Raw genomic sequence first — 20,931 nt, 5'->3', positions numbered from 1 at the left:
ATGTTCAGGGGGTGAAAAAGATGATTTCGTACCAAAAAAAATTAAAAATACACCATTAAAAAGTTATGATTAAATACGCACCTCCTTTACTCATGTCCTCCTTTGACCTGGAGAAGAGCTTGGTCAGACTGGAGGCAGACGCTCTCATCTTCTTCCTCAGTGACATTGTGGGCGTGTCCGGCTTCATGATCTCTCCTAAAGTTGGACCCAGACCTGAGTCATCCAGCTGAGAGTAGGAGTGCCCAGTCCAAGACTGTCTCCGGAAAAGCTTAAAAAATCCCAGTTTAGGGGACCTCCCTGGGGATGGCTGAACCTCTAAGGCAGGAGCCGAAGCATGTCTCTGGAGAGTGTGGCTGTCCTTTTTGTCTTTTGCTCGCGGAGGTCTGTCTGGAGCTTGCAGTGAGGAAAGACTCGGGCTTGGACTGGGCTGTGGGGTGGAGTTTAGACTTTGGTTTGAACGGGAGCGGGTTCGAGGAGGAGCTTTTGGTTTAACCACATGATCCAGCTCTTGGAAGGAACCAGCAGAGGATGACACTAGAGGCTCAGCTTGATCATCAAAGCCCTCACTCGCTGCAGATCTTGTTCGTAAGTGATGGAGATCCTCAAAAGATCCTAATCTACTTGAAGAATCCGAACCATGCTCCATAACTAAAGATTCAGCTAATGAACCTTGTGAGCTACATAAGGTCCTGTCTGCGAGGGGTTGGCCAAGTATGGGACTTGTCTTCTCTTTGGCTAAAACACGAGAGGCTACAGTTGTATTAGGATGTGACACTTGCACTGGAGCAGCTGATCCTCGTCTTCTTGGACTGGGAATTCCTAAAAACTGTTTGCCTGTCCCTTCATCTTCAGTTAAATCCTCTTTTAAACTGTGAGAGCCCTCTTCATCCTCCCCTGGAGTGCTGTGTACAGGTGAGCTGGGAGATCTACGAGAATAGTTGTCAAGGGAACGGCTTCTTCTGTGTGGTGGGACATTTGCCTGTGGTAGTCCAACGCCACTATCAAAAGAGCAAGATTTCTGCATTGAAGTCTGGATAGATCCACGCCTTTGTCCACGGCTGGTGTCTGTCTCGTCCTCCACATATTCTATCAGTGGTTCATTCAAACGGCCTGAGAAACTCCTCCTAAGTGGTTTGCGACCTCTCTCTTGCTTTTTTGCTTGGAATTTGTCCCGTAATGACATGTGCCTGGCGGACATTGGCGAGAGCTGTTGCGATGTAGTGTAAAAGGTGCTTCGGATAACACTGCCCCTTGGAATACGCCCCCCTTCACTCCCTGAGCCTTCATCTCCATCTGATAACACTGATGGTGAGCTGTCTTTGCTGAATTTTCGCTCTCTCTGTGGTGTGTAGAGCAACGATGTGTCTGAAGAAGCCGCTGACTGCCTGCTCATACTCCTCTCCATTACAGTCCTGCCTCCCATGATCTCTCCATCCTCTTCTTCTCCAAATGTGGCCTCCTCTTCCTCTTCTAAATGCACTCTACTGAAAGGCTTGGGTATCTGCGATCTCTCCACCATAGGATCATAGTCCTCCTCAGTCTCCTCCTCTTCCTCTGTTGGGCTGTGGTGTTGGAAGAAGTCCCATGTGTCAGCTTCATCGTACTCAGAGGACGAACTGCTGACGGAAGTGCTGCTGTCGTGGGGCTCTCGGGGCACAGTGACCGCGGTCTCCCGAAGAGGAGCGTCCAGCAGCTCCGGGATGGGCCTTAGGGTGAGCACAGAGCCCACACAGGTCAATGAGCGCTGGGAGGAAAACACGAGACAGGGAATGGTTAATGGATTGCTTAATTAATTAAGCTTTTTGTTTGGACAGATTTAAACATGAAATGGGGGTGTTAATGGTACATTGTGTAACTTTTGTGGTGGAGGGTCGGCCAAATGCTTTTCTCCATGAAGATGTTATTGCTCTGTCTGGAATGTAGTGAACATTCCAAACAGAGCAATGACATATCAACAGAAACAAGCAAGTGATGAACCCCAAACCAAAAAGTTCATCCATATAGTTTGTAATGTAAAATAATACATGTTTTTCAGACACTGACCTGCCACTTCCTTTTAGACAGAAACACTTTCAAAGTTCTTGTGTTAATTTCATCGGTATCCTCTCCTGTGTGGTCGTCCTGTTATGTATAACCATGTTACAATGACGCAGGAAAGAAAATAAGTATAAATTTTGTGTTAATATTTTCTTACCTGGAACCACTCATGACTCAAGCACTCAAAAGCAGATGGTCGTTTGCTGTAACAAACACAAAGTAAAAAAAAAAATATGATCAATGATAGCATAAAATAAAATATTGATCTAGCTAACAATCCATGGACGTTTTTCCTACTCAGGGTCAGACTGAAGAACCATGTGAAGGAAGTGCTGGGCCTCTGGACTTCTGAGCAACACATCTGGGGCGTCCCAGTTGAGGGTGCCTTCCCCCACCTTCAGCAGAGTGGCACGGTCAGAATCTCCGGTGAAAGGGCATCGACACACCAGACTACAAAAACAAATATATTTATTCATCATAAAATCATCAAAGCACAAGCCAATTTTGTAAATGATGACAAATACATACCACAGGAATGCAATCACACCCACAGACCTGGCATAAAGAAAGAGTTAAATAATTATGTGCTTTAATAATTATGTTGACCACAAAGGTAATTACCAAAGATAAAACATACCAAATATCTGTGGCCACGCTGACGGGCTCTTGGTGAACAATCTCTGGAGCGACAAACTCTGGTGTCCCGTACATACTGTAGAGATGTCGGGATGTGTCTATTTCCTGACAGAAGCCAAAGTCGCAGATCTTGATCTCATCTCTTGGAGGGTACACCATTAGTATATTTTCAGGCTGTTAATAACAAAAGAAGTTTAAATGAAGACACAATGTGAAAAACACAAATTTACAAACCAAACTTTACCTTGATGTCCAGATGCAAGATGTTCATGCTGTGAATGTGGCCAATTGCTTCCAAGATCTGTTGAATATATGACTGAACCTGCAACAGATTAGGAGTCATCAGACTTGTCTCATATTTAGAGAACTATTTGTGAACTGTACCTCATTTTCTGTAACTGATCCTCTCATATACAAATGGTCCATAAGTCCGTGAGAGCAACACCTGTCAGTGAAATTGAAAAACAGATATGATATGAGTTGGATGATAAAGGATAAATATTCTAAGAGGAAACACAAGTCTTACATTTCTGTGATCAGCACCAGAGTGCGTCTGGTGCAGAAGAAATCCAGCAGACAGGCCACTCTGGGGTGAGCCAAACGAGACAGAAGGTCCCTCTCCTGGAATGCCCTTGTGCGAGTGCTGCTTTTCAGAGGTAAAAACTTGGCAGCAAATACCTCTCCTGTTCTTCTGTGAATGACACGCTTCACCACGCTAAAAGTTCCCCTATTTCATATAAGAAATTATGTCACTTTTTTGTACTTCTAAGTTGCATACACATATAATTAGGTTGCATTCACACATGTCCTGTCGTAGTTCTGGGTTTAGTCCCAGTTTAGTCCTAGTTGAACGTACTCATCCTTACACAATGCAATTTAGTGATAATCATTTTACCTTCCAATTTCCTCATGAATGTCATAGACAGAGAAGAGCTTTCTTCTCTTGCCTAGCTCCACCTCTCTCTCCTGAGACTCAAGCAGACCTAAAGCATTGGAGTAATGGTTCAGTGCAGCACCTAATCCCAATTTACTGACCTGCCATTTTCTAATCAATAAGAATGTCTCACCTTCGACCACTGTGAGCTGGGCCTGACATAAGACCTGACCAGATTCATTGTACGCAAAACACGTGTATATTCCACTGTCCTCTCCTTCAGGACACACTATAGTCAGAGAGCAACGTGCTCCATGTTGGACGATTTCTACATTATCATTGGCCAGAAGCTCATCTTCATCCTTCAGTCAGACAATAGAAGAGATTATAATACTTTTGATGGCCCTAGTGTATTATTAAATATACACACCTTATACCACTTGATGCTTGGACCAGGTCTCCCTGTGATGATGGCAGTGAATGTAGCAGTTTGACCAGGCTCCACAGACAGATCCTCGATAGGAACCTGAACACAGGGCGGAGCTGCACAGAAAACAGCATATGTGTGAATAAAGGCACATTTGATAATATCAATTAAGCAAATTGACACTTAACCATCAGTGATTTCCTGCATGGGCTCTGAAACATAGATCTCTTCCTCAATCTCTTCAAGGTAGTACAAAGGCTGCTCTGCTCTTTCATCCACCAATGCTGATGTAGGAATGTCTTCTGCAGGGCTTCTTCTACTGAGAAAACCATATTATCAGAAGAATAATATAACATGTATAATATTACAGAATAAAACTCACTGATCCGATTCAGATGGAACAAACATCTTAACAACAGAAGTGGGGGCGAAATCCGTCTGTAACCATTTATTAACGAAGGCAGTAGACCAACCCTCAGAGTCAGCATCTATAAAAGAAAATTCAGTTGTATCAAACATCACATTTCATTTACATTGTGTTAATTGAGGTTTATGGTTGATTTCTGATGCTGTACATTACCTGACATCTCCAAAGTTTTATATCTTACCTGATCAGGACATTTAAAGAAACCACAACCACCAGGAAGTGGTAGAGCACATAACCATCTTGTATTCGGAGTGAAGAGTTAGCTGGGCATGCGTTGGGAGGAGAAAGTGGATGTGGAATGGTTATTTGTTAACTGTGAAAATGACTTACATGAGATGGTCCATGATAGGTGCTTCCTGCTTTCAGGGGGAAGATGGACAAAATGAAAGTTACAGACAATGAAAGAGAATGAACGAAACACTGCATAGATTCTATTTAAAAAAAATAATAATAATAATAAATAAATAAATAAATATAATAAAAAATAGGTATCTTCAAATATTAGATTCCAAGACATAAACGTGCAGGCAAAACAAGAACCAGTAAAAACTGAGAAATAAATATGTCTTTTAAAATGAGAAACACCTATTACCAGATAAATGAACCTTGCTCAAACAAAATCAATGTCTACCAAACACAGACAAATTCACTTCAACCTCTATCATAAAACGTATCATACTCCACACAGGCTATGCAAATTAGGAAAGGGTATTATAGATCATTGTCAAAGATGTTACATTTCCATTGTGTCAAATTGCAATCCTTCTGGAATTACATGATCAGGATCATCTCTGATGTGTGTGAACTGTCTGGATGTCTAGCCGAAAATTTTGATTTTGGGAGATGTTGTACAACTAAAAGGAACGCCTGCTGAAAGACATTTTGTGGTATTGGTCATTTCCGCGGCCAAAAAGTCCATCTTAAAAAATTGTAACACCTCTGTTCCTCCCAGTCAGATGAACTGAGTTAACAAAGTACTGTTATACCGCACTGTGGAGAAGATACTCCACACTGTGATGGGGTGTCACTTTGAGAAGGTGAGGACACCTTTCCTGGACATTATGGCAGGATTGAGTTTGAGTCACTATTAAAATGTTTATTTTTTGTCTATTTTTGTTTGTGTGTACTTAAATATTTAAATTAATAAAAATAAATAAACTATAATAAATCAAATGAGAGACACCTGGATACACAATAGAATAGAGACAGAAGATCCCAGAATGTAGCTCCTTTAACCGCAGTGCACCAAACAATACAACAATTAAAATCCCAGTGATTAAAAAATGAATGTAGACATGTGAATGATGGTGTTGAAAAGTGGACAGTGGAGAAGGTGATTATGGTGTAAATGTCATTAATGTTGAGTTTCAATTGGTTTCAAAAATGGCAATAATCAGAAATATGAATGGTTAATTTTTAAGGGAATAGATGTTGACCAGACAATGGCATGTGCAAAACCTTTAAATAAAAATACCACTGTGGAGAGAGTTTTACCTTCAGTAGCTCCAATAGTCCTACCTTTAGCAGGCAAGTCCTTTGGCTCGTTGTCAATATCTGTTGGTGGTACATAAGCCGGACAAAGACCTGCCTTGCACTTAACACAGCCAAACTCATTTGTAAGCTAAATAATTAAATGCAAACATAGTTAAATATCACTTAGAGATGTACTTGGTATTATTTGATATATAAAAATATATTTTAACAGGTATACCTCACACTCATACTGTCCAATATCACTTTCTGTTGCATTAAGAATAGTTAGAGACAAGATGCCACTTCGAGCGTCATTCAGGATCAAGTATTTCTGCTGGTCATTTAATTCGCTGCCATTTTTTAACCACCTGTAAATTATAAAATTATCAGTACACACATAAATGCATCACTCATAACACAGACAGCTGAGCACACGTGCTGTACCTGACTCGTGGTAACGGCAGGGAGAGAGTTGAACATGTGAAGGAGATGTCTTCACCCTCTATCAGGCAAACATTTTCCAACCGACTCACAAATCTTGGTGGAGCTAAAGAATTTATTTTAAATAAATACAGACATATAAATGTTTCTTTATGTTGTTTGTCATTAAAATGAGACACACCTTGAACAACAATCTTTGCCAGAGAACCAGCACTGCCCAGAGAGTTGGTAGCATAACAGATATACTGCCCTGAGTCCTCTGGGGTGAGGCTGTCCAAAATAAGACTACATATGCCTGTCCGGTCTGTAGTAACAATGTGGTGGGGGTCATCCTCCAAAGACAAACCATCTAAAAAGCAATAGTTTATAGGAAGTATTAGATATTATAAAGTTTGATTGAAGAAATTATATAAAAGTGTCAAATGCCTTTAAGCCAGCTGATGTCTGGTTTTGGACATCCTGTGACTTTGCAGGACAGTTTGATTGTTTGTCCAATTTTAGTTGTGCAGTCTGACAGCACTGACTCAAACACAGGTGGACCTGGGAACACAGAAGACAAGCACCTTTGAGTATATTTTCCATCAAAATACAATATAAATACATACAAGTACTTTACAGAGCTGGGTGGAGTAGCTAAACATTTTACTCAAATACGAGTAAAGTAGCTTCAAAGTATTATTACTCATTAGATTTATAATTTGAAGTTAATGTAAATTGAAGGACAAAACAAAATTAGTTTTTCAAACCATACCGCATGAGATCATAATCTTGCAGTTAAAAAAATACAAATGCTACTCAAGTAGTATTACGGAGCAGGAGTAAGGATGTTGTACGAAATGTCCATAAGTTGCTCAAACAAATGTAACTGAGGACCCACCTCTGGTAGTTAAATATATGGTGGTTAGAGTATTGCATATAGTAGATACTCACAGTTAGTGGACACACTTGAGCACTGTTGCAGCTCCTTCAGGTCCTTTAGCCACGACAGTCTGACCAGAGCTGAGCGACACTGGAAAGTGTACTTCCTCATGGACCCCCTGTGCTCATGCCACAGCCCCCAAGACCTGTCATCCCCACCTACTGTCTCCTTTATTTCTACATCATTTAACTGGAACAAAATAAAACAAATCACATCACGTGACTACAGAATTAATTTGTTAAATATTTTTGGTACACCGAATATAAACAAACCTTCATTTTATTCTTAAAAATATAGGTGTCGGTATTCATACTTATGTCTTTCTTCACTTTGCACAGAACAATACATTCCCTAAAGAGGAAAACTTGTCTTTGGTGCCCCCTGGTGGTGGATTTCACTTCCGGAGTTTCTTCCCAGACAGTGATTACTCCCTGGACAGGAAAATTGCCATTGCACATAACAGAATTGGTCAGCGATGTTCTTAACCGGACCAACTGTGGTGTAAAATGTATGTATGTATCAACCTGTCTCAATGGCTCTCCAAGTGCAGTGAGAGGAGCAGGATAATTCTCAATGAGTGAAACCTGGTGCAGATTGGTAGACCTCCAAGGTAAACAGGAAACACTGGAAAAAGCATCTTCCAACATACAGCAACTTTGACCACTCTTTGCTTTGTTCTTGATCAACTCCTGTAACAAATTCACATAATTTGGTATCTTATATATAATTTTGGTCCACAATAAGTGCAAGGTGTGTAAATGTTAACCTTTAATAGGGCTTGGTACGTATGAATTCTCTCGACTGGTCTCTGGAGGAAAGTTATGACATCCATAGCAGGAACTTCCCCATGCTTACTTACTGGTAACTCCTGATGATAAAAAATAAAATAATATGTCACATTCTAACAAATCTAACAAATTGCTGTTGTTTCAATATGTTTACAGTTTATAAAATGTGCTATATAAATAAAGTGGATTGAATTGGATGTCATACTTTGAAATATTGTTGTATAGCCTTATCTGTAAGGCACGTCTCTGCTTGTGCCTGTCCTGCTATGTACTGAAGGTATTTCTCAAAGTCTTCAGAGTGTTTGATGAGTAGCATGGCGACATCATCATCAGTGACACACTTGGACAAACCCGGAAGAATTGTTCTGGTAAAATTTAATGCAAAAAGTTACATGTTTCACAATTCATGCAGTAAAAAGGCTGTGTAGGTTAGTTCCCACATAGTGCTTTGCAGGACTTACCGCTCATGAAGAGAAACAATGTCTCTGATGTTCCTGAAGATGATTTCTTTCTGGGTTAGGACATTGGAGGGAATATGTCGACTGGAGTCAATATAATTTAACTGATGCAAAGTGAATGTTCTCATCTCTTTCACAAATTCTGCTTCTCCATCAACCATGCCTTGAATTAGTTGACTGAGTACAAATAAAAACATATTCACTTTTCTGAACAGCTTTAATAATAATAAAAATAAAAAAAAACATCATCAAAACCAACCTTGAAGCTTTTCTGTACTCTTCTCCTGTTGAGTCGATTCCATCTAGATCATCTTGTGAGGGTCTCATTTGTGGGAAGGCTTCCTGAAATATAATATTGTGTAATAACAAGATGTCAGTACACAAGATTTGTTACAACAGTGACCATGTGACTAATCACAGACAGAAGTCAGTCTCACCCTTCTTTTTTTCTCCAGATATGCAGGACAGACCCATCCCTGACGAGCAGGGTTTGTTTTGGTTGGTTTGGTCCGGACCAACCATTTATCTGGGTGAACTGAGTCCAAGAGTTCAACATACTGTCCCTCTTTCAAAATAAAACTGTCTTTATTTCCACTGTTAGGAGTGCAGTCAGCTCGAGCCACATAAAGGTCAAAGGTCTGTGACAGTAAAATAAACAACTAAGATTAATTTTCATGTGAACAGAAATGTTTATGGTGAAATTGAAAATAAAATATAGTGCAAAACTAAAGGGAGAGCTGAAGGTACCTCTTTGGTGTCCTCTTCTCCTTCTGAGTCTGACCTGGACATAGTGGTGGTCTGAGGTGTGTGAGCCCGATGATGCTTGGGAGATGGGGCCCTTAATTTGCTTTCAACTTCTATAATCAAAACATCTCAAATATATTAGTAAAGACAGACACCAAGTGAATGAAAAAAAAAAATCTGTCCACCTTTGACTTTCAGTTGTTTTGAAGGCTGTGCTGTTTGTTCTTGAATATTCTGTGAGATTTTGTGTTCTACAGGCTGTGCTTTTACTTCCCTGTTGAAAAAAAAATAATCAAATTTAATTTCACATAAAACTGACTCATCTTGTGAAAGCTAATCAATATATTTTTCTGTCTCACCTTGGTTTTAGAGGTATTGTCTCTTCCGGATCCAGTATATCTGGTGCAGTCTCGTAATCTGAAGGACTTGACACTGTTGAAAATAAGAACAAGGTAAAAAAAAAAAAAAAAAAAAAAAAAAAAAAAATCTAAACTGATGAAATGTAACTCACTTGAACTGGCACTTAAAACAGTGGATCCCCTCCTCTCCTGCAGACTCCTCTTTTTGTCCTGCTCTGTTAGGTTATAGGCCTCCCAAAGAGACACTTCCACATTTTCTACATAGTTATCTGAGTCTGATATTTGGGGCTGGGGTTCAGGTTGTGTGTCCGGTTTTGGGGCAGGCAGAAGGGGAGCAATAGCTGCGAGTGGAGGGTGTACTGGCCTTTGACCCAGTGCCTGTGCGGGCTGTACAACTGTGAGATTTCCATTGTAAGAAGTCACACCAAACTTATTTACTGCTTCACATGTGTAGATACCACTGTCTATGGTAGCAACATTGTTAATTATTAAAGTTGATTCTCCATTCTGCCTAGTCTTGAAGAAGCATCTTTTCTCACTTATGATTGGCTGACTGTCCTTCAACCAGCGCACTGTGGTAGGTTTTCCTTCTATGACACAGACAAGAGTAACTGTAACACCAGTCTCTACAGTCTGATTTTTGAACACATCTTTAAAAACTGGTCGCATCTCCTTTCTGGTTTTAAAACCTTTAAATGCTGCTTGGATTTTGATGGCAGCATCTTGCATTTCAGGTTCATCTTCAATACTTAGGTCAATGTCTAGTGGCACATTCAAAGACTCCTCAATCTGTTGTCTCATAGAAGGAGTTAGGGCAGGTCTTGGTGTGGCAACATCAGTGGTATTACTAATATCTTCTTCAACTGGAAGTTCAGTCAAAGCCTCTGAGAAGGTTTCATCTTCAGAAATATAGAGAAGAGGGATTTCTTCTTTCATTTTTGATGCTGCTTGCTCGTTGTCTCTTTTCATGGGTTCAACAGCGGCCCTCCTCTCCCAAACACTTTCACCTTCTTTTCTCACTGATTCGGCACATGCTTTCACTTCAACTTCAGCTGTTCGTTTTAACTCCTGTTGAACAACTTGATTCTGTTTGATCTCTTCTCTGACCTCTTGTCTGTTTGGTTCAACAATAACTTTTGTATCTTGCTTGACTCTCTCTGACTCAGCAACCACTTTAACTTCTTCTCTCAGACTTAACTCTTTCCTCATTGGTTTTGCAGGTATTGGAATATCCTGTCTTTGCTCTGACTCATTCCTGATAGGTTTCACAGGCTGTTTGGGTACAGGCTTGGTTTGCAGTTCTGTATCTGTTACACTTACCAGCTGATTCTTCTCTGTTACCTCTGTAGCTGCCAATTGCTGTTTAATCTCAAGTTTTTCTTCCCTGTCAGCCATGAATGGTCTTACTGGTTGTGTCATGGGAAGTTCGACTTTTACCATTTGAGTCAATTGTTCATCTTGATCTGTCTCAGTATCTCTTGATGATTGTCTGTCAATGCTTCGTGATTTACTTCTTGACCTTCTGGGCACTTTTGGAGGGACTTCTTTTTCTCTTCTAATTTCGCTCACAAATTGCTCTATTAAGGGTTTGCTGGGTTCCACAATGTGTTCCATTTGATTTACAGACACCTTCTCATCAACATCATGTTGGTGTCTTGTATCAGTGTCCATTGTAGTAATTGGTTTTATTTGTTCAATAATCTCCCCAGCCCCTTTTCCAGAAGGTTTTACAGTTTCCACAGTTACTGGCTTTCCTTTTGTTCTTACTGGGGGTTTGATGTCATCCTCGTTCTTGTTCTTGTCTACATTCTGTTGTAATAGCTTTGTAATTATCAACTTTTCCTCTTCTTTCACAGTCTCCTCTTTTCTATTTCCCGCAGGTGGGCTTGGTAGATCTACACTACTTACAGATTTCTCTTGGTTTTTCACACTTTGTGAAACTCCCCGTCCTCTTTCTGGGGATACAAATGGTTCTTTCTTAGTTTCAACCATAATTTTTACTTGTTTTGCATTAACATCAATCATAACATCTTTGTCCAAATTATTTTCATGTTTCTCAGTCACAGAAACATCTGTGACTATAGACTGAGCAGGTTCTATGGTTTCTTGAGGTTGCAGTACAGTCAGTATTTCTCCTTTTTTCTCATCCTGATATTTAACAGGTGTAAAATTAGTGACTATTTCTGGAACAATTACTGTTTGGATAGTCTTTTGTTCTTCAGTATTTTGTTGTGGCTGTGGTTTTGTTGGTGGTTTTATGTCAAAGACTGGCTCTGCATCTTTTTCAGATGGTGTCATAGAAGCTCTTCTGGTCCTCTTTTTGGGTTCAGGTGGAACAGGTTTGCCTGGTGCAATGTTCTTATTGTCTGTAGTAGGAGCAGTAAGCTTTGGAGGGGGCTGTATTTTGGGAATTTCTGTTTTTGGTGGTGTTGATTTAGCTGGAAGAAGGAAATATAGATTTTTAAACTGCATAAATCCAAAACAATTTTAGTTATATTTCAAACATTGGAAATTACATCAAACTTACCTGTTATTTTTACATTTGCTGTTGTTACTGCAGTTCCTACTTGACATGTGTAACTGCCACTGTCTTCAGACTTAGCATCCTTGATTTTAAGCTCCACACAGCAGCCTGTTTGTTTTATTTCATACTTGTTATCAGCACTCAGCTGAGTCTTGTCCTTTTTCCATTGTACAAGTCCAGGCTTGGAAATTTCACAAAACAAGGACACTGTATTTCCCTGTTCAAATTCTACATGCTTAAACGCTTTTTTGAAGAAAACTGGGACTTCTGGAAAAAAATAAAAAAATAAATAAATATATATATATATATATATATATATATATATATATATATATATATATATATATATATATATACACATCATGTTAAAATGATGATTAACACAGTTTTGGATGATTGATCAATAATAATTTCCTTAAAAACAAACAAGCAAACAAACAAATACTATTGAAGAAAAGATATGATACCTTTTACATTAACATTTGCTGTGGTCTCTACACTTCCTGCCTGGCAAGTGTAGCTTCCTTTGTCCTCCAGATTCAGATCCTTGATGTTGAGATGTACAAGGCAGCCATCTTGCTTCATTTCATATTTGTCATTGCCTTTCAGCTCTTGTTTGTTCTTCTTCCACTGGACTGGTACTCCAGGTTTCGAGAGTTCACAGGACAGAGAGACTGTGCTGCCCTCCTCAGTATCAACATTTTCTATTTTTTTGCGGAAGAATGGAGCAAGTTCTACAAAACAGACATTGAGTTAAGGTAATATTTTATTTCCTATAGAGATTAAAATCATTTTTAAAAGTGTATTTCCTACCCTTAACTAGCAGTGTTGCTGTGGTTTCAGCACTTCCTGCTTGGCATGTGTAGCTACCACTGTCCTCAGGTTTGAGATCTTTGATGAGAAGTTGGTGGCTATGGTCATTTTGTTTTATGTCATATTTTTTATTGGCCCTCAGAGGTTGCCTGTTCTTTTTCCACTGCACTGAAATTCTAGGTTTAGATAGCTCACAGGACAAAGAGGCAGTATCGTCTTCTTTTGCCACCACGTCATGTAATTGTACCTTAAAGATGAGTGGGAGCTCTGTAAAAAATAGATTGGGTGTAAGAAAACTGTTTATTGTGAACAGTGTGTTTTGTGGTTTTATTAGAAGTAATTATACACACCTTTTACTGTAACAGTAGCCACAGTCTCAGCATTCCCTGTATGACAAGTGTAGCTACCACTGTCTTCAGGTTTTAAGTCTTTAATGATCAGTTGGAGGAGGCAGCCATCTAGCTTTAGTTCATACTTCTTGTTTGCTCTGAGTGGTTGTTGATTTTTCCTCCATTGCACTGATACTACAGGCTTAGACACCTCACAGCACAAAGTGACATGGTTTTCTTCTTCAGCTCTCACATTTTCCAGGCCTTTTATGAAGAATACAGGTTTTTCTGGAAAAGAAAAGCAAGTTAACAATGACTATAAAAGTATTTTTTAATTTATGTTAATAAAAAATGTGAGATACCTTTAACTGACAGTACTGCAGTGGTCTCTGTTGTGCCTGCCTGACAGGTGTAGCTACCACTGTCTTCAAGTTTAAGGTCTTTTATATTGAGGAAGAAAAGGCAGCCATCTTGTTTTATGTCATATTTCTTGTTAGCTCGCAACGGTTGCTTGTTCTTCTTCCACTGGACTGCAACACCAGGTTTAGACAGCTCACAGAGCAAAGATGCAGTTCCATCTTCTTCTATTTCCATATTCTGCAAGACCTTTTTGAAGAAAGGAGGCTGCTCTGTAGTAAGACATTAATGTAATTGTCAAAAAGTGCTGTTATATACTTTTCTTTTGACCTTTTTTGCTTGCAGCGTTTAAAGGACCACTGATGAATACCTTTTACTGCCACAGTAGCAGTTGTTTGCACACTTCCTGCATCACACATGTAGCTGCCACTATCTTCAGGTTTTAAGTCTTTAATGACTAACTGGAAGAGGCAGCCATCTTGTTTTATTTCATATTTCTTGTTTGCTCTGAGGGGTTGTTGATTCTTTCTCCATTGCACTGTTACAACAGGCTTAGACACCTCACAGCACAAGGTGACATGGCTTTCTTCTTCGGCTTTCACATTCTCCAGGCCTTTTTTGAAGAATACTGGTTTTTCTAGAAAAGAAAGACAAACAGACATACATTGTTCAATGTATGCTGATATGCCTTTCTCTTTATCTTTTTTGCTTGCAACTTTTAAAGGACCACTGATAAATACCTTTTACTGACACAGTAGCAGTAGTTTGTGTACTTCCTGCTTCACACATGTAGCTGCCACTATCTTCCAGTTTAAGATCTTTAATGTGAAGCTGAAGACAGCACCCATCTTGCTTCATTTCATACTTTCTATTGGCCCGCAGTGGTTGCTGGTTCTTATTCCACTGTGCAAAGACTCCCGCTTTAGACAGCTCGCATGACAATATGGCAGTCCCTTCCTCCTCTGCTGTCACATTTTGTAACAGAACTCTAAAGGACGGTGGGAGCTCTAGAAATTTTTCAGAAAAACAAGACAATACAGTATAAAATACAATAATACTACACTATTGATATTGTTCATATTGGACCTGTGTAATACCTTTCACTGAAAGTGTTGCAGAGGTCTCTGCATTTCCTGCTTGACATGAGTAAATACCACTGTCCTCAAGTTTTAGGTCCTTGATGTTAAGCTGAACACAGCAGCCATCTTGTTTCAATTCATATTTTTTGTTGGGCCTCAGTAGCTGCTGATTTTTCTTCCAGTGTACACAGACTCCAGGCTTGGACAGCTCACAGCTGAGAGAGGCAGTGCCATCTTCTTCTACAGTCACATTTTGTAACTGAATTTTGAAAAAAACTGGGAACTCTAGACAGACAAAAACAAGGTTACAATCTCAATCTATGTGTATCACTATGATTATAAGAGAAGAAAGAGTAAGATTAAGAGTAATATACCTTTAACCAAAAGTCTAGCAGTGGTCTCTACACTACCAGTTTGACAAGTGTAACTGTCACTGTCATCAGACCTGAGATCCTTGATGTTTAGATACAGAAGGCAGCCATCTTGTTTTATTTCATACTTCCTGTTGGCTCTCAGAGGCTGTGTGTTCTTCTTCCATTGTACAGAGACCCCAGGCTTAGACAGCTCACAGCATAATGATGCTGAGCCCTCTTCTTGTGCTTCCACATTTTGTAAAACTTTCTTGAAGAATAAAGGAAGTTCTGTGGAGTAGATATAAAATATTGTATTAAATTAATATCAACCTGAACCTATAATATAGAGAACACATATGTGAAACAGGCTCAGTTAATTACCTTTGACAGACAATGTAGCAGAAGTCTCTATGTTTCCAAACTGACATGTGTAGCTGCCACTGTCTTCAAGCTTAAGGTCTCTTATTTTGAGCTCATGGTAGCATCCATTTTGTTTAATTTCAAACTTATTGTCGGCTTTCAGAGGTTGTGTATTTCTTTTCCATTGCGCCAACAGTCCAGGTTTGGAAAGTTCACAACAAAATGTGATAAGGTCTCCTTCCTCTGCTTCAGTACAATGTAACTTCTTTGTGAAAAATGGTGATTGTTCTGGCGATAAAGGAAATGGGTTAAATTATCAGTAAAGCACTAACATTTGTCTACAACACAGTTTTGAACTGTCATTAATGCATACCTCTTACATATAACATTGAGGTAGTCTCTGCACTTCCTACATGACAAGAGTAGCTGGCACTGTCTTCAAGTTTAAGATCAGTAATGCAGAGATGAAGAAGATAACCATCTTGTTTGATTTCATATTTTCTGCTTGCTCTTAATGGCAGCTTGTTCTTTTTCCATTGAGCAGAAACCCCACATTTAGACACTTTACATTGAAAGGTGGCAGAAAATCCTTCCTCAGCCTCTGTGCTTTGAAGGTCCTCCGTGAAGTAAGGTAGCACCTCTGATAAATATATGTCAAAATTAGAAGTTTACGACAACTAAATAAATATTCAGAATGCAGGTCATCACATCATACCATTAACTGTCAGAGTTGCTGTTGTTTCTGCGCCCGCCACTAGGCATGTGTATCTCCCAGCATCTTCCAGATCAAGATCGTTAATATTAAGCTGAACAAGACAGCCATCTTGAATCATCTCATATTTCTTGCTTGCTCTCAGTGTCAGCTTATTCTTCCTCCATTGCACTATGTCAGGCTTGGAAAGCTGACAACAGAGAGAGACTGTGCCTCCCTCTTTTGCTGTGACACTCCCCAATTCTTTCAAAAATGGAGGGAGCTCTAAAAAGAGTAAATTGTAAAATAGTAAAAATATTTTAACAATTACAAAAAGTAGAATACACACCTTTGATTGTCAGTTTTGCAGTTGTTTCAACAGTTCCTGCTTGGCATGTGTAGTTGCCTCTGTCCTCCAGTTTTAGATTTTTGATAAGAAGCTGTACAAGGCAACCATCTTGCTTCATTTCATACTTGCTACTGGCTCTAAGTTGTTGTCTGTTCTTCTTCCACTGGACTGGCACTCCAGGCTTTGACAGTTCACAGAACAAAGAAGCTGAGCCTCCTTCCTCAGCCACAACATTGCGGAGCTCTTCCACAAAGACTGACACAATCTCTAGAATAATATATCACATAATCATATGTCCAAAATTACTTATTACATAGTTTATTTATCTAATGTAATTACAGACCTTTGACAGACAGTTTCGCTGTGGTCTCGGCATTTCCAGCTTGACAGATGTAGCTGCCACTGTCCTCAGGTTTAACATCTTTGATGAGAAGCTGATGGTAGCATCCATCTTCTTTCAGTTCATATTTTCTACTGGCTCTTAACAATGTGCTGTTCTTTTTCCATTGCACTGATACTCCAGGCTTAGACAGTTCACAGAACAGGGTGGCAGTCCCTTCCTCTTCAGCCTCAACATTCTGTAAATCACTCTTGAAGAACAATGGACGTTCTGTAAAAAGATAATTGGGGAAAAACATTATGAAGTGGTGCTCACAACTGGCCAATGACAAAATGTGATTGATGTATTTTTTGTTTATCAAAGACCTACCTTTCACCGAGAGAGTTGCAGTGGTCTCAATGTTTCCCACTTGACATGTGTAGGTTCCACTGTCTTCCAGATTAAGATCCTTGATATGGAAATAGAGATGACATCCATCTTGTTCAGTTTCATACTTTCTACTGGATTTTAATGGTAGTCGATTCTTCTTCCATTGCACTGTAGTAACTGGCTTAGACAATTCACAATATAGAGAAGCTATATGTTCCTCTTCAGCCTCAACATTTCGTAATTCCACTTTGAAGAAGGGGGGCAGTTCTGGAAAAATGTTTGAACTGAATCAAAACTAAACAGTTCAATATAAAACACTGTATACTACAAGTAAAATGACTTGTAAATTGTAAAAGACCAATTTATTTAAAAGCAAACCTTTGACTGAAAGTGTAGCTGTTGTCTCTGTATTTCCTACTTGACACGTGTAGCTTCCTTTGTCTTCAGGTGTTACATCTTTAATCTCTAGTACAGCACAGTTGCCATTCTGGGTCATTTCATATTTTCTGCTGGCTCTGAGTGTGAGGCGGTTCTTCCTCCACTGGACCTGTGCTCCTGGTCTGGATAACTCGCACTGCAAGAAGGCAACACCTCCTTCATTTGCCTCAATGTTTCGTAAGGGTTTCTTAAAGAATGGAGGAGGCTCTGTGAATCCAGCCAAGGACATACAATTAGTAGGTATGCATTCATCAGACATAAAGGAAGTCCAGAAATGTATATGACCAAACCTTTTACTGTGACAGTAGTTATGGTCTCTGCATTTCCTGCCTGACAGCTGTAGCTGCCACTGTCCTCAAGTTTAAGATCCTTGATTATAAGTTGGAGGAAACAGCCGTCTTGTTTGATATCATACTTTCTACTGGCCCTAATTGGTTGCCTATCCTTGTTCCACTGTATGGGTACTCCAAGTTTAGATAATTCGCAGTACAAGGAGGCAGTTTCTCCTTCCTCAGCCTCAACACTTTGCAAGTCCTCTTGGAAGAATGGTGGAAGTTCTGGGAAATAAATGGAAAACACAGTTTAGTATAAGGTGTATGTTATAAACATGATAATGGCTATTGTTCTTACCTGTCACTGTAAGTTTTGCACTACTCTGTACGTCCCCTGTATCACATGAGTAGGAACCAGTATCCAGAGGATCCACATCATAAATGAGCAGTATGTTGACTTTACCCTCTTTATATATCTTGTATTTCTCACTGTTATGGAGGGGAATATGGTTACGCCTCCATGTAACTTGGGTGGTCAAATCAGAGGTCTTGCAGGACAATGTTGCTATTTCTCCTTCTAAGGCTGAAACATCTTTTGGCTTCTCCTCAAATAAAACTTATAAAGAATATAGAGTTAGCATCTTCAGACAGTCCAACAGTCTTGTTTGGTGTGTTACATTTCATACCTTTTGGCTTAGGAATGACTAAAAGTTGAGCTGATGTCCTCTCTTCCCCAATAACAAAGGCCACTGTGCCAGTCTCCTCAGGGGTAGTCATTAAAAGAACCAGTCGGTGTTGTCGGCCATTACAGATCATCTGGTTCATCTCATTTTTCTGCAGTGGGGATGGCCCCAACCACCAGACTCCCTCACTCACATCTGCATGGCTGAGCTCACACACAAATACAGCATCTTGTCCTGCTGTCAATGTTACATCTTTTAGCCCAGTAACAATCCTCACACGCTCTATGAGAGAAGGAGAAATTAACAACTTTATTAATCAGAAAAACTTATTAAATTACTAGTATATCTGCTTTTTGACACAGGAGTCTTCCTTTTGCCCCTTAAGACATCCTGTAAAGACAAAATTGTACCCACCTCTCACAACCAGTTTGGCTGTAGTCTTTTTACCCCTGGTAATACAAGAATAATCTCCACCATCTTTAAGTTCCAAATGCTTGATCTCAAGTGAATGTGTGGGACCTTTCTTCTTGATAATGAATTGACTACCATGTTCAATTGTGCTGTTGTCCTTTTTCCAAGTGACAGGGACATTAGCACTGGAAACCTCACAGGAAAATATTACAGATTTGCCTTCCATTATTGCCTGGTCCTGCAGTTCTTTTTCAAAGAACACAGAGGCTGCAGCTAAAAAAAGAAAAAAAAGTTGTCAGCATACAATGAATAAATTAATAAATGCAGATGTACTATCTTGAGTACCTCTCACATTAACCTCAGCTGTTGTTTTCTGCTCTCCAAAAATACAACTGTACTCGCCAACATCCTCTGGCTGGATATTTCTGATTTTCATCTCTGCAATCTTTCCAGAGAGACTCATCTGGAATCTACCTCCATGATAAATCTGGTCCTCTCCTTTCCACCACTGCACAGGTACCCCAGCCCTGGACAGCTCACAGTGAAGGACAACATTTGCTCCTTCAGCTGCCTCCTGATTCTTGAGTCCCATTTTAAACACCAGAGGAATAGCTGCATAAAATAATTATAACATATTTTACTTTGTGTCATTAGATCAAAACTAACTATATTTTTTTCTTACGTGTGATAGTGATGTTGGCTGTTGTCTTAGTATCTCCATAGACACAACTGTAGAGACCACTGTCATCCAGCTGTGAATTTTTTATGATAAGCTCCTTGATGCTTTCTCGGTTTTTGATCTGATATTTAAAATTACTTTTCAGAACTTCTTCCCCTTTCCTCCATTCCACATTAAGACCAGGTTTGGATAGCTCACAACTCAGAGTTAAGTTGTTCTCCTCCTCCACCTGTTGGTTCCTTAACTTTGTCTTGAATGTAACTGGAGGTGCTACAACAACAAGAACAGTGTTAGCTGCATTTCTTTTTTACTATGTGTTATCATGGTGCATCTTACATGTAACAGTAAGCTCAGCTGCTGATTGGCTGTCCTTGGTCTTGCAGATGTACTTGCCAGCATCCTCCTCCTCTATGTTGTTAATAATCAGCTTTGCAAGAGATCCCTGCCATTTCATCTCATATTTGTACCCAGGCTTCAGAACAACTCTGCCTTTTCTCCAGTCCACAGCAGCACCAGGTTTTGAAAGCTCACAGCACAAAACTGCACTGTCTCCTTCTTTCACCTCTAAACTCTCCAATTCTTTTTTAAATGTAACTGGTAATTCTGCAAGAAACAACCAATCAATTAAAAACTCTGAAATTCTGACACAATTGCCATGCACTTAATGCTTTACTTTGTTAATGTGTGATATTGTGTGAGTACATGTGGGACAAAGAGTGGAGTCGTCCCTATTCACAGAGAGAAAATTCAGTAATTCTCTCTGTGAACAGGGGCAACTCTCCACAGGTCTGAATTGTAATGTAGCATAGTGCTATAACCTGCTTGTCTCCCTTAGGTAGGTTTAATCTATACTGTGGAACATTTTAAAAAGCAATTCTAAAAGCAATGACATTTCCATGGAGACATCAAGCGGCAAACTAGACTCTAGAAATGTTCTGCAGTGTACCTTTAATTTCTCTGTACATTGTCTCTTCAAATAAAGACTAAACTAAACCTTTCTTTTAACTAAAATTATGTTGACACCTACCTCTTACTTTGATCTCAGCAGTAGTCACAACATTGTCAATAGAACAACTGTACTCCCCAGCATCTTTTAGTGTTAAATCATTGATCACCATCTCAGCCACTCTTCCCTCCTGTTTCATTTGATACTTTTGCCCACTGATCAGGAGTTGAGCCTCTTTCCGCCACTCCACCGGGACTCCTGACTTGGAGAGCTCACAGCGTAAAGTCACACTGCCCTCCTCCACCGCTTCCTGGTTCTTTAACTTCTGTTTAAATGCCACTGGAATAGCTAAACA

The 20,931-nt window shown here is 39.6% G+C and overlaps 1 protein-coding gene across 1 annotated transcript in view; it reads right to left on the bottom strand.

The window, feature by feature from the left end:
- obscna (obscurin, cytoskeletal calmodulin and titin-interacting RhoGEF a) overlaps positions 1-20,931 on the bottom strand; it is a 35,567-nt gene that overhangs the window by 4,055 nt on the left and 10,581 nt on the right. The window contains exons 24-78 of the mRNA XM_055164666.1: positions 20,658-20,924; positions 19,967-20,233; positions 19,634-19,900; positions 19,297-19,563; positions 18,955-19,224; positions 18,544-18,822; positions 18,216-18,473; positions 17,876-18,142; positions 17,526-17,792; positions 17,148-17,414; positions 16,782-17,048; positions 16,439-16,705; positions 16,114-16,374; positions 15,772-16,038; positions 15,420-15,686; positions 15,060-15,326; positions 14,704-14,970; positions 14,347-14,613; positions 13,977-14,243; positions 13,612-13,878; positions 13,271-13,537; positions 12,921-13,187; positions 12,575-12,841; positions 12,111-12,374; positions 9,736-12,021; positions 9,584-9,656; positions 9,410-9,498; positions 9,228-9,337; positions 8,918-9,118; positions 8,740-8,822; positions 8,484-8,657; positions 8,228-8,387; positions 8,001-8,102; positions 7,759-7,923; positions 7,507-7,665; positions 7,246-7,423; positions 6,742-6,855; positions 6,497-6,664; positions 6,319-6,421; positions 6,113-6,242; positions 5,920-6,022; positions 4,357-4,462; positions 4,163-4,290; positions 3,978-4,090; positions 3,741-3,909; positions 3,569-3,656; positions 3,200-3,400; positions 3,058-3,118; positions 2,918-2,995; positions 2,675-2,847; positions 2,566-2,592; positions 2,335-2,487; positions 2,195-2,240; positions 2,044-2,121; positions 82-1,744 (exon numbers count right to left, since the gene is read on the bottom strand). Of these exons, the coding sequence (XP_055020641.1) occupies positions 82-1,744; positions 2,044-2,121; positions 2,195-2,240; positions 2,335-2,487; positions 2,566-2,592; positions 2,675-2,847; positions 2,918-2,995; positions 3,058-3,118; positions 3,200-3,400; positions 3,569-3,656; positions 3,741-3,909; positions 3,978-4,090; positions 4,163-4,290; positions 4,357-4,462; positions 5,920-6,022; positions 6,113-6,242; positions 6,319-6,421; positions 6,497-6,664; positions 6,742-6,855; positions 7,246-7,423; positions 7,507-7,665; positions 7,759-7,923; positions 8,001-8,102; positions 8,228-8,387; positions 8,484-8,657; positions 8,740-8,822; positions 8,918-9,118; positions 9,228-9,337; positions 9,410-9,498; positions 9,584-9,656; positions 9,736-12,021; positions 12,111-12,374; positions 12,575-12,841; positions 12,921-13,187; positions 13,271-13,537; positions 13,612-13,878; positions 13,977-14,243; positions 14,347-14,613; positions 14,704-14,970; positions 15,060-15,326; positions 15,420-15,686; positions 15,772-16,038; positions 16,114-16,374; positions 16,439-16,705; positions 16,782-17,048; positions 17,148-17,414; positions 17,526-17,792; positions 17,876-18,142; positions 18,216-18,473; positions 18,544-18,822; positions 18,955-19,224; positions 19,297-19,563; positions 19,634-19,900; positions 19,967-20,233; positions 20,658-20,924 (13,887 nt within the window). The remainder of the gene's footprint in view (positions 1-81; positions 1,745-2,043; positions 2,122-2,194; positions 2,241-2,334; positions 2,488-2,565; positions 2,593-2,674; positions 2,848-2,917; positions 2,996-3,057; positions 3,119-3,199; positions 3,401-3,568; positions 3,657-3,740; positions 3,910-3,977; positions 4,091-4,162; positions 4,291-4,356; positions 4,463-5,919; positions 6,023-6,112; positions 6,243-6,318; positions 6,422-6,496; positions 6,665-6,741; positions 6,856-7,245; positions 7,424-7,506; positions 7,666-7,758; positions 7,924-8,000; positions 8,103-8,227; positions 8,388-8,483; positions 8,658-8,739; positions 8,823-8,917; positions 9,119-9,227; positions 9,338-9,409; positions 9,499-9,583; positions 9,657-9,735; positions 12,022-12,110; positions 12,375-12,574; positions 12,842-12,920; positions 13,188-13,270; positions 13,538-13,611; positions 13,879-13,976; positions 14,244-14,346; positions 14,614-14,703; positions 14,971-15,059; positions 15,327-15,419; positions 15,687-15,771; positions 16,039-16,113; positions 16,375-16,438; positions 16,706-16,781; positions 17,049-17,147; positions 17,415-17,525; positions 17,793-17,875; positions 18,143-18,215; positions 18,474-18,543; positions 18,823-18,954; positions 19,225-19,296; positions 19,564-19,633; positions 19,901-19,966; positions 20,234-20,657; positions 20,925-20,931) is intronic.

Source organism: Boleophthalmus pectinirostris, unplaced genomic scaffold (assembly GCF_026225935.1).
Source record: "Boleophthalmus pectinirostris isolate CB_2022bp ecotype Guang Dong unplaced genomic scaffold, ASM2622593v1 HiC_scaffold_7, whole genome shotgun sequence".
Classification (NCBI taxonomy): domain Eukaryota; kingdom Metazoa; phylum Chordata; class Actinopteri; order Gobiiformes; family Gobiidae; genus Boleophthalmus; species Boleophthalmus pectinirostris.
Note: the sequence above shows the minus strand (reverse complement) of the source record. Positions and strands in the feature narration are given on the sequence as shown.